At 37.0% G+C, this 12,931-nt stretch overlaps 1 protein-coding gene across 3 annotated transcripts in view; it reads right to left on the reverse strand.

Annotated features, from left to right (window-relative positions):
- MRPL1 (mitochondrial ribosomal protein L1) overlaps nucleotides 1-12,931 on the reverse strand; it is a 189,099-nt gene that overhangs the window by 81,059 nt on the left and 95,109 nt on the right. Inside the window, exon 11 of one of the 3 annotated variants that reach the window (XM_082389403.1) lies at nucleotides 9,037-12,815. The exons of the other annotated variants lie outside the window; for them this stretch is intronic. Within the exon in view, the coding sequence (XP_082245529.1) occupies nucleotides 12,766-12,815 (50 nt within the window). The 3' untranslated portion in view covers nucleotides 9,037-12,765. Of the gene's footprint in view, nucleotides 1-9,036; nucleotides 12,816-12,931 lie in introns of those variants that run through there. 3 annotated transcript variants of the gene reach the window in all.

Genomic DNA, 12,931 nt, shown 5'->3' on the forward strand with positions numbered 1-12,931 from the left:
CATGTTCTTTTCCCATTTTTCCTATTGGGTCATAGTGTTTTTCTTGTCTGTTTGTATAAATTATTGATATATAAACAATATTAGCCCTTTATGTCATTGGTTTTTGATGTACGGAAGTTCTACATTATGTAGTTAAATGATAATAGATTACTTTGTAATTTTTATCTTTGCTCTAACGCCAGAGTGTACATTCCATTCTAGAGATCAGCACTTACAGTTTCTCCCTATTAATTAATAGTTTAAATTTGTCCATCTGGAATAAATTTTCACATATTGTGTGAGGTGAAAATCTAAATTGATTTTTCTCTGACTATAAAGCCATGTCTCCCCAGACCATCTGGTGAACAATCTTACCCTTTCTGATTGATTTGTCATGTCTTCCAATATCATTTATTAAAATTGTATACATGTTGGATTCTTTTCCTGTTACATAAATTTATTTGTCTTCTTTCTGTACACTATACTTGCTAAATTGCTGTGGTTTTATCATCTGTTTTAATATCTACTATGTTGAATCTCAATCAATAAACTTTCTAGGCTTCTGTATTTTTTCCAAAGTGCAGTTATGGCACTTTAGATTGTGTCTAAGACAGGGTCACTTTCTCTTCCTCCTACTGTCCCCAGACTGGAAAATTTGTCATTTTTATGAGAAAATTCTCATAAAGCCTCTACATAAAAGAGGAAAACCTAATTTGTGAAGCAAAGTTGTTTAAAACATGGTACAAATGTGACTAGAATGCTCTCTTTAGTTTGTGTAGGAGCCTGTCGGCTTCATCCTGTCCTCTAGTGCAGAGCAAACTAAGAGCCTAAGGTTCAGAATGTGACAGTGACATCACAGGACCTACTAGTGGCATGTTTTTGTAGTGACATGAAGAACAGAGAAATGTGTTTACCCAGCAACTGTGTGACCAACAGATTACCTATAGTTGGATGAAGGAGGTAGTCAATAACTATGGACAGACAGAAAGGCAAATGCAAAGGGAGGATCATAGACAAGACTTGTTCAGTCACTTCTGTTGCCTCTACCACCATCTTTTCAAGAATTCTGGTCAATCTGAGTTCAGAAGGAGGGAGGGAGAGAAAATGACAGGGGAGCTAGTGGGCAGTGGCATGCCAGCCAGTAACAGCTGAAAGACTCCCACTTGGTCACCCCCAGGATAAATACTACAAAGGAAAAAAAAAGTATAAGCACTTGAAAGGACAGCAAAGTTCCTTTGTAAAAACAATCACCGTGTAGGCTAACTGCAATTGTGTGAATATGTTTTAGTTGTCAGCATTTCATTTAGGGTACACTTAACCCTTTGTGTTACAACAGGGATCTGTTCAACTGGACTTCTCTTTACCTCCAGGGCAAGAGAGAAAAGACCTTTTCTTTTCTTCCTTCCTTCCTCCCTTCCTTCCTTCGTTTCTCTTCTTATTGCTCCTGTGCCTTTTAAGTGGGTTTAAAATAAGTATGCACCTTCCAATTCACTCAGATGTATAAACAGGAAAAGGGTAAACAACTCTTTAATGAACAGTAAAGCCAACAAGAGCAAGAAAAAACATTCCGCTGAGGCTTGTAACGTGAAATAGAATTCATCTGAAGATTCTGCAGGATGAAGGTTTTTCTTTAACCAGCTATTTTTTACTCTACATGAAGCAGCCACAAGTTTAAAAGGTGAATGTGAAGAGCGTCCTTATAAGGAAGGAATGCTCGCCTGCCCTGGTTAGGGATAGGCCATCACCCCAGAAGGCTGTTAAGTGCTGGCGGGCAGCTGTGGGGTTAGGCTAGGAAGCCATTTCCTGAATAGTCCCTTCAAGGCAGAGGCTAAGCTCCACAATGGATGACAAGTTTTAAGGGTCTTTTGCTGTACAGTGAAAAGTAATCTGACTTTGAATGACAGCTTGGAGGTGACACGTTTTTAATAATACTGGAAAACTAGTTCAAGTCCTTGAAAGAAAGAGGCATCACCTCACTCTGACTGGATGATAAAATACAGAGCAAAGAACAAATCACCTAAAAACAACTACAACTACAAACATTACTTAGAATAGTGAAGGGACAGTGGTCCTAGGTAAAGGCATTGTTTTTGAAAATGTGAATCATGGCATCCTAGAAGAGGCAAATTAATGTGACCATTCACAGTATGGATCTTGTGGTCACACAGACCCAGATCTGAATCTGTGTTGCTTTAGGGATCTGGGGCAATGGGTTTCTTCATCTGTGAAATGAATAGTTAATATTTCTTACTTCACAGGCTTGTTGTAAAAATTAAATGAGATTGGCATGTTAAGTACTTAGCCCAGAAGCTGGCACATTATAAGTACTCAGTAAATGATAACCGTTAGCATTATTGTTGTCACTTCTCATCATCATCCTAGTAGGCGAAAGAGCTAGATAAGTCTTCTAGTCCATCTTTCTGCTTCTAATTTGGATCACATTTAAATACTTACAGAAAACAAAATGAGTCCCTCTCCTATTTTTAAGGGTATTTAAGAAAAAGGAAAGTACATGATTTCCTATAGGAATTCTTTCTCACTCAGAAATGTTTTCTAGTTTTTCTAAAAACCTCTCATGTTGCAACATAAGTCTATTTCTTCTTGGCTATATTTACTGAGGGTGGGGAACAACTTATCACCCTCTTTAGCAATATTGTAGATGCTGTACTTTAAGGAAATTATGCCTTGGCCCTTCTCTTCCTTTCTCACTCCTCAGGGACCCCACCCCAAATGCACAGCTAATGACTCTACTACTTTCACTTCTCTGAGAGCAAATAAAGAAAATAATGATCTTACTACAGTTGGGTCATAATTCACAGTATGAAAATTACTAATCTAAAACACTAGACAGTGATTCTCAGACTTGTTTTGTAATACATCAAGGAATTTCTCTGTACCAAGAAGAATAATGGCAAACCTGAGCAGCTGAGTCAAGGTAATGGATCACGTAGGGCAAAATCAGGTGATCTAAAGGAAGCTGAGTTAACGATAAGGAGTGACAAGAATCTGTGCAGAGAAAAGGCAGGTAGTTTCTGATAAAGAGCTTGATTTGTCAGAGGGTATGGTGAAACAATCATATATATTTATCTTCTCTTCCTCTTGAGATGGTATGAGAATGACAGAAACAGAATACAAAAAAAAAAAAAAAGAGGAAGGGCTCTATCGATGAACAATAAATTAGATCAATTTCTGGAAAACTGAGAGCTAATGGAGAAGTTTTTGCTGATGGAGAAGTGTTTAATGATGAAGCAACAAGGAAGAAGCTTCAGTTGAGAGAGAGAGAGAGAGCCGGAGGAGTGTGCATACATGTAAGTTTTGGGAGTAGGTCAGGGAATACGATCAAGGAGAAAAACAATTTGAAGAATCTAGGAGAGGCACAGGACACAGATATACCAGGTACAACAAATAGTTGCATTGAGCTATGGGTTAAAAACAGAGGAATTAATTAAAATGTGTTTTCAACAAACTTACTGTTACCAAAGGGGGAAGGGGGGGGGATAAATTAGGAGTTTGGGCCTAACAGATACACACTATTATATATAAAAGAAACAACAAGGACCTACTGTATAGTACAGGGAACTATATTCAATACCTTGTAGTAACTTATAATGGAAAAGAATCACTTTGCTGTACACCTGAACCTAACACAACATTGTAAATCAACTATACTTCAATTTTTTAATTTTTTAAAATTAAAATGGAGTGTAACCTTTAAAACTGTATAAAAATAAAAGATGAAAATAATTTTTTAAAAAATTCAAAAGGATTCCTAGCTTTTTGTTAAAAAAAAAAAGACAGACAAACAATAACAAGCATCATATACTGCCAGTGGGAATGTAAAATAGTTCAGCCACTTTGGAAAATGTTCTAAAATTGATTGTGGTAGTGATGGTTGCATAATTCTATGTATATTTTAAAACCATTAAATTGTACACTTTGAGTGACTTTTATGATATGTAAGTTTTATCTCAATAAAGCTGTTTAAACAAAAAGAAAATATAAATAAATAAAGTGTGTTTTCAGAAAAGTTCACCTCTCCAGCTATTTTGAACAATTTGTAGAGTCCAATACAAGAGACCCAACATCAGTTAATAGGAGTTCCAGGCAGGAAGAACAGGAAAAAAAAAAAAAAATAGAAATAAGGACATTTACAAATAAATAAGAAAAATTTCTAGAGATGAAGGATATATGTCTCCATATTAAGGAAGTCCCCAATTGCCCAGTACAATGAATGAAAAAAGACCTATATCAGTAGAGGTAATTGTGCACATGAAGAATAAAGAAAAGATCCTAAAATCTTCCCTAAAAGCAAAATTGCTTTCCTACAAAGCAATTGTACTCAAAATAGCAAACGGCTTCTCAATGACAATATGGGTTGCCTGAAAACAGTGGAAGAATATTTTTATAGTTCTAATGGAAAAGGATTTTTATAAAGTCAAAATAATGATAACATTTTATTGCTTTTCAGCTTTTAGATTCAACCCTATAGGCAACATATGGAAGACTAAATTTTGGTTACAGAATAGACCATAAATGTTACCAACTTTTACAATGTAAATGAAAAAGTACAGATGTTAGAAGTTAAGGAGGGGAAGGAGTTGGAGAAGAACTAAATGGAAGGATAGAGCCATTATTATCCTCATCTGACAAGACAGGCAATCAATAATGCCTATAGTTGATGAAATAAAAAATTAGGTGTGGTAATATTTCTTAAGTTACTAGGGAAGTGATGGGTAATATCACTGAATAAATATCTCATTTCTCATTTATTTTAGAGGAAGCAAATTTAGGTAATGTCTAAAATTGATAAATCAAGCATGATAGAAAAAGCATATTTAGAGATATGGAAGTAATCTCAGAAATGTGTAATAAGTGGTTGACTCTTGAGGATGGGTGAACATAGAATAAATAAGGCGAGGAACTAGTACTCATATTACTTGAATAAAAATTATACATAGGTAGGTTGAATAATAGATTGAAAGACAACTAGACTGGACTCATTTTTTTTAAATAAAAGGCATAGTCAGGCAACATAGAGTTTGTAAGATTGACTGCAAAGAGAGGAAGTCATACAAACAAGGGTAATATCTTGACGGCAGCAGTTACCACAAGGATCTCGGCTCTCCTTTACAAATGTATCGAATTTACTCCGCCCATAACGCAAGATTTTCTGGATTTAAAGGACTGTTGACCAGATAATGTAAGCAATTACTCTTTTGAGGCAGGAAATTATCTACGTCAGTACAAGAACTTTTAGTATCCATGACAAAGTCAGGGCTACATCGTCTAGTTGAATATTCAGACAATCAGAATGAAGCTGACTAGGTCGAGCAAGGAAAAAAAGTAAGTCAGATTGCTCCTCAAGTAAGGCTCCTTCAGGTCCCTCTCCAGAATTTAGGACCAGGACCTGAACATGGTGTTCCCAAAGACCTTAAAGTCTCTATACTAAAATGAATAGGTTCATTGAGTTTGTGTCTCAAATTAGAAGTTCAAAGGCTGTGAGTTTGGGGACTACCAGATTGGGAGTGTATGTCTATAGCATATAATGAATTTGTACAACAATAAGGACCTGGGTGTCAGACAGCCCTGACTGCAAAAACCGACTCCACCTATAACGAAAACCATGCACAGCACTTGACTTTCCTTACTTTGGTCTCTTTGTGGCATAGGAATACAGTGATCCCTCTGTATCTGCAGGGGATTGGTTCCAGGACCCCCGCAGATACCAAAATATGCAGATGCTCAAGTACCTTATATAAAATGGTGTAGTATTTGCATATAACCTATGCACATCCACCTGTATACCTTAAATCATCTCTATATTGCTTATAATACCTAATACAATGTAAATGCTATGTAAATGGTTGCCAGCATGGCAAATTCGGATTTGCTTTTTGAAACTTTCTGGAATTTTTTTCCAAATATTTTTCTTAATGTTTTATTTATTTTATTTATTTTGGGCTGTGCTGAGTCTTTGTTGCTGCGCGTGAGCTTTCTTCTAGTTGCAGCGAGCGGGGGCTGCTCTTTGTTGCGTTGCGCAGCCTTCTCATTGCAGTGGCTTCTCTTGTTGTGGCGCACAGGCTCTAGGCACGTGGGCTTCCGTAGTTGTGGCTCATGGGCTTAGTTGCTCCGCGGCATGTGGGATCTTCCCGGACCAGGGCTCAAACCCGTGGCCCCTGCATTGGCAGGCGGATTCTTAACCCCTGTGCCACCAGGGAAGCCCTTTCCAAATACTTTTGATCCATGGTTGGTTGAACCATGGCTGTGGATCCCTAGAAGACAAAGGGCTGGCTGCAAGTATACCCACAAGATAAGATATTGTTTAGAAAGATATTCAATAAATGATAGCTATGGCTATTAGTCATAAAGGATACCATAAAATTCTGAAAAATGCTTTCAAATCAAAATACGTTTAACTTAAAATCACAATGAAGTACTACGTTAGACATACTAGGATGGCTATACTCGAAAAGACAGACAATAACAAGATTTGGCAAAGATGTGGAGAAATTAGACCCTTATACACTGTTGGCGAGAATGTAAAATGATGTAGACACTTTGGAAAACAGGTTGGCAGTTCCTTAAAAAGTTAAGGCTAGAGTTACCATGTGACCCAGTAATTCCACTCTAGGTATAACCCAAGAGAATTGAAAAGATATGTGCCCACAAAAACTTGCACATGAACGTTCATAGCAACGTAATAGCCTAATAGTGGAAACAACCTAAACGTCCATAAGCTGATAAATGGACAAATAAAATGTGGTATACGCATACAACAGATTATTATTTTTAGGCAACAGAAAGAAATGAAGTACTGATATATGTTAAAACATAGATGAATCTTAAAAACTTTGAGCTAAATTAAAGAAGCCAGATGCAAAAAGCTACATATTATATGATTCCATTTATATGAAATGTAAATAAATGTCAGGATAGGCAAATCCATAGAGACATAGTCCATAGAGACATAGGCCATAGCGATTGCCAGGGCCTAGGGAGAGGGCAAAATGGGGAGTGATTGCTAATAGGTACAATAGGTACAATAGCACCTATTAGGTGCTAATAGGTTTCTTTTCAGAGAGATAAAAATGTTCTGGAATTAGATGGGGGTGATGATTACACAACTCCGTGAATATATTAAAAACCACTGAATTGTACACTTTAAAATGGTGGATTGTTATCTCATAAATAAGCTAAAAAGGAAAAGAATCTAAAAAAAAAGAATAGGTTTATATATCAATATATATATAATTGAATCACTTTGCTGTATACCTGAAACTAATATGTCACTGTAAATCAACTATAGTTCAATAAAAATTTTTTTAAAAGGGTGAATTGTATGATATGTGAATTATATCTCAAGAAAACTGTTATAAATTTTATTAAATTTAAAACCAAAATGTTATATAATATCATGTATGCGATGTGTGATTTTTTAAAAAAATGTATAGAATAAAGAAGGAAAAAAGGATGAAGGGAGAGTTGCAAATTAACCATGGTTGGTTGTTAATCTCTCCGAAAGGCTTAGAAACTATTATTCTAATCTGGATCATCAGAAGATTAGATTCGAAAAAGTGGCATAGAAAGGTTTCCAAAGAAGTCAGAACTTAATTTTTTTTAATGAAACAAAAGCTAACTTAAAATTTTTTCATGTTTTATTTTGTCTTGTTTTTCTCCTTTTTATTTGAGTTTGAAGTTTAGAATGGCTCAGATTAAATATGATAGGTAAAAAAATTATCTTTGGGAAAATAATATTTATCAAATATTTTCTTCTTTTATATGAGTACCTGTGTATGATATGTAAAAAGTCAAGAAATAGGTGCGGCAAGAACTATAGAATGGAGCCAGGAAAACAATGCTTTTCTTTGAAATAACGAGGATGATTTTAAAACACTGAGTTTGGGACCTGGAGGGCAAACATATCAACTTGGCATTTGAATCCTTTCTCCTCCCAAGCCCATCACATTCTTTTCTCTATCTTCAGGCTAAGGCTGGGTAAAAGGTTCATCAATTCCTGGGTATGATCCAAATTAGATTTGGATTTGTACCTTTGAGAACCTATGATCTAAGTGGTACTTGGCTTAGCTACAGTTCTCAGGACTTAATGCTTATCATTATAATGTTATGGTAACAAAACACTGGCAGATATAAAGGAGTATCATTTATTCTAGTCATATTAAAGATTTTAGAATAAATTATTCCTTTGTTAGAAAAGTTCTTTGAGGGCAAAGTTTACATAAATCAAAGGTATTATTGTTATAATTTCAAACAGAGTAAATATTCATCTACCCACAATGCTTTAAGTATTTGGAGAAGAAATGTAAAGGCCACCTAAGACTCCCTTGAGCTCTAAGGAGGGCCAAACTATGTTGCTTTGGATCCTCTTGCTTGTTCTCTGTTTTCTTCAGAAACTGAAGTTCAGAGGCACCACTGTAATGGCTGGACTAAATTTAAACTCCAGTTTTTTTACTCCAAGTTCATTACTTTTTCCTGACGTCTCCTAGTTTCCTCACATTATTTCAGCTTCTTCTTTGGGACTTCTTGAATTCACTCTAAGTAACATCTCCCTTGGCCAAAAAAAAAAAAAAAAAAAATCATAATAAAATATGCTCTCAGGCAAAAAAGAAGGACGTATATTACTTCACATAACTTTAAAAAGGGGGTTCATATTGGTTAGGTGAAAAGAACAAACGCAACCACGTCAACTTTAAAGGGGAACAAATAAGTGATTAGATGGTGTATTTGGACTGCTGGACAGGAACAGACATGGGACTTTCTCTTGAGTGATTTATTTTAGTCTTTTATTTAAAGCAGCCCTTAGTTTTAGGTTGTTTGATTAACAGCCAAATTAGAAGATCAGCAAATTTCTCAGGGGCAATTTTAACCTTCCAGAATTGGAAATGCTCTTGCATTTTCACTACCACCTTTAAAAATGAAACCAACCCCTTTTCAGGACACTGGTCCCAAGACAGATCAACCCTAAGACCTCTAAATATATCAGAACCAATTCAACCATACTCTGGGGCGGGGGCGGAGGTGGGAGAAAGCGCAAGGCATTCTCCCTGCTCTCTTAGGTTAGTTATTTTCTGTTTATCAAATTACTCAGCCAGCTGCCTCAGAACCTATCAAGCAGAATATTCCTTCTCCTCCAGTCACTGCTGGTTTTCATAAATCATACTGTGAGGCTAATGAAACTGGCTTGAAAAAAAAAAAAAAAAGCAAACAGCCAATAGATTTAACAGTTCCTTGTACAACCATGAACTTTGGCTGACAAGACAAGCATTGAGCTCATAGAGAAATCAGCACTCAGATAGGACCCAAATATGGCCAGAAGAAAAGGGAAAGAAGCCCCATCAAAAGGAACTTGGTTACTTCCTAGGAACCTGAATGTGAAAACACATAGTAAGCGGTAAAGGCCTTGCTCGGCTAGACCACCATGAGTTCCCTGGAGCCCAAAGATAAGAATGATATATGGCCTCGCTTTCTGATAGGTTGTAGTCGTTTCACTTCCCATCACCCATGCCCCCTTTTTTGAGAGAAGAATGCACGATGCACGTATATTTAGGATTCTCCTTACTTTCAGGAGGTGTGGATGTGGTCCCAGGGAACTACCTCTTCCACCAAATGCAGAGGTTGGGAATATAACCTTTTCTGAGCTGATCTGTGTTCTAGTTCCTGGTCACAATAATTGGTTCAGGCCAATCTGTGCCAACTACCCTAAATTCTGGGACCTCTCTTTGAGATTTCTTTGGGGGAGACTATCTTCTGTTGGACTAAGAGATGTGAGGGAACCTGGAGCTGTCAAGAGGACCCTTGTGGAGCCTGAGGATGGAATCAATGCAGCAGAGTAGAGCGCAGACAGACATGGAAACAGACAGAAGCTGAGTTCCCATATCATTGTTTGAACCTCAAATCCTGCCCTACCTAATGCCCCTGAATTTCTCAGTTACACAGACCGATAAATTCCCCTTCTCTGTTAAACCAGTTTAAGTTAGGTCCTTCATCACCAGCAACAGAAAGAGTCCAAACTGATATACATTTCATATACACAAATATCCTTGTGTAAACTGTAACACATAAATGCATTCATAATTTCAGCCATTTCTATTGGGAGATAATTTGCAGAATCTGTTGAAATAGACATTATTGGATATATACCTAGGACAAATGGAAGCAATTATGTACTTCGTAAAATACCAAACTATGCAACATTACTTTGTTGCACCAGAGCATTATTACAATCAGAACTCCTGCACAGCATATCATTGACCACCCACTGGGACCACAAGTGAATCTGACCAATCTGAGGTCAGCAATGCTCAGACTGTCACATACAGAGAGTTGTTTATTTATGTAAGCAATCAAAATCCAGTAATTAAACTGAGTAGTACATGATGTTTCACTTTATAAGCAATGTAAATCAATTTAGAAGTGAATTGCCAATGACTAGAGACTAATAACAAAATAATAAGGTTATACAAAAAAGTTTGAGTGGAAAAAGACCAGAACATTTGATTTTGGTCATGAAAAAAGTCAGAGTCTTCTATGGATTCATTTATGACTTTCTGTCTTAAGTCCTGAATGCTGTGAAGATACCACTAATGGAAGGTAAGGGAAAGGAATATTTATTTCTAAATGTCTGTTGTCAGTCAGGAAGCTTTCTGTAGCACAAACACAATTTAAACTGGCTTAGAGAATAAGGGAATCTATTGACTCACATAACCAGAAATACTAGAGAGCAAACTTTAGGGTCAGTTTGAGCAAACGGTTTGTAATACCACCAGGGCCATTGCTTCCCATTTTTTGGCAATTCCCTTGACTGTGCCATCCTTCTTTTATTGAGTTTTTAGTTAGGCTGGCTTTCCTTATGGTAGCAAAGTGACTACCAGCAGCTCCCAGGACCAAATGCTTTCTCATTTACCCTGGAGGCAAAAGGGGCTTCCCTTCCTTCCCAGCATAAAACCAAATTATTGTGCTTCACACTGGGATTTTCCCACTGCTGAAAAAAATTACTGTGGCCGGATAAGTTATCACTACAGTAATTTCAGACCTGGAAAATGAGCCTGTACCTGAACCAGTAACATAGATACGGCTAGACTAATGAGAACACAACTTCAGAGCTAGGGAGAAGTTGAACCCACCAAGCCACATGATTTCTACCCAAAGCAACAGGGTGAAATGGATATTATGGAGGCAACAATTATGTTTTTTACTACCATGTGCCAGACTGAAGCTAACCAACAGGATGGGCTATCTGGGCAGTTGCATAGGGTGCCAACCTACTCGAAGCCCTCACAGGAAATGTACCTAGATGGAGAAGGTTGTTCAGGGCCTTCGCATGTGAGGGTCATTAAGCCTCACATAATGCCAGGCTAATTTTCCCATAGGAAATCATGGAAACTAGGGAGAGATGAATTCTCACAACATATCCATCTACTACAATTGTTGCCTAATTTTGCCTTTTTTTTCCCTTCAGGTTATCTCTAATATTTCATAGCATGCTTTCTCCTAAAGTAACAGCACAGTGTGTTAGGGTGTTTGGCCTTATATTAGCACGTCTAACTTCCAAAGATATTGATTTTCAGGCTCACTTTTTCAGCACTATTATTTGGACCACATTCAAATGAATGCTTAGAAGTCATAACTATCAGATACTAAAAATACTTTAAATCATAATAATGGTGAATGTTAAAATAGAGGCAAAATAGTTACAGTTACCAAGTATTTGGAGCAGACACTTAACGGTGTCCCTGGTCACCCCTCCTAAGCCCACTTCTGATCTCCAATGGCAATCGACAGTCTCACCTCAAATACCACCACGTCTTTCCATTTTATATCTCAGGGCCTTCTTTGAAATCTTACACTGCAGCACCTACTTGGCCCATAGCCAAGCAAAGCCAGGAAATGTAAGAGTTACTCAATAAATATTTGTTGAAGGAGTAAATGTTGAATGAGTATAATAGATTGCTATTAAACTGCCTTGTCAGTAGACAAACTGCAAGGCTCTTGCCGTGCCACGAGGGGCATACATGTTTAGAACCTGAACTACATGGGACATAACAGTAGAACGTTCTGCAGTGATGGAAAGTTTCTACATCAGTGCTGTCCGATACAATAGCTACTACCCACATGAAGCTGTCGAGCACTTGAAAAGTGGCTAGTGTGAGTAAATAGCTAAATTTTAAATTTTAATTTAATCTTATTTTATTGAGGTAAAATTGACATATAACATTACAGTAGTTTCAGGTGTACAACATAATGTTTCACTCTTTGTATACATTGCAAAGTGATCACCACAATAAGTCTAGTTACTATCCATCACCACATATAGCTATACAAATTTTTTTTCTTGTGATGAGGGCTTTTAAGATTTACTCTTTTAGCAGCTTTCAAATATGCAATACAGCATCATTAACTTTAGTTATTTAATTTAATTTAAATGAATTTGCCTTTAAATTTAAATAGCTGTATGTGTCCAATAGCTACCCTATTGGAAAGCACAGGAAAGCACAGGACAGGAAATGCCACGTATAGCCACAAAAGTCCTCTTACTCCTTGCCACACTCAGCTGAGGGAGTATTCATTTAGTAACGGTTCACGGATGCACAAAATTATTAGTCACTTTGGGAAACCCACGTGGCTTGAGTCAGCTCCATGCCAGGCACTGTACAAGGTTTTTCGTTTACTTGACTCAAAGTCAAAACCCAGCAAAAACAGGCAGGTGGAACCAAGAAGCGTGTGTGGTTACCTTGGCTTGTGCTTATGATGAGCTTTGAGCACAGACCTTCAGTGCTGGAATTCTTTGTGTTGGCTTAGACAGGTAGAGGAGGATGTGACTGAGAAACGAATGTGGCAGTTTAAATCCAGCCCTTTCAAATGCATTTACATTTAAATAAGAAAACAGTGTTGCTTTAAAACAACCATTCATGTCTAGGAAAACATCTCTGAATCC

The sequence above is a fragment of the Balaenoptera borealis genome (genome assembly GCF_965194805.1).
Source record: "Balaenoptera borealis genome assembly, chromosome: 4".
Classification (NCBI taxonomy): Eukaryota; Metazoa; Chordata; class Mammalia; order Artiodactyla; family Balaenopteridae; genus Balaenoptera; species Balaenoptera borealis.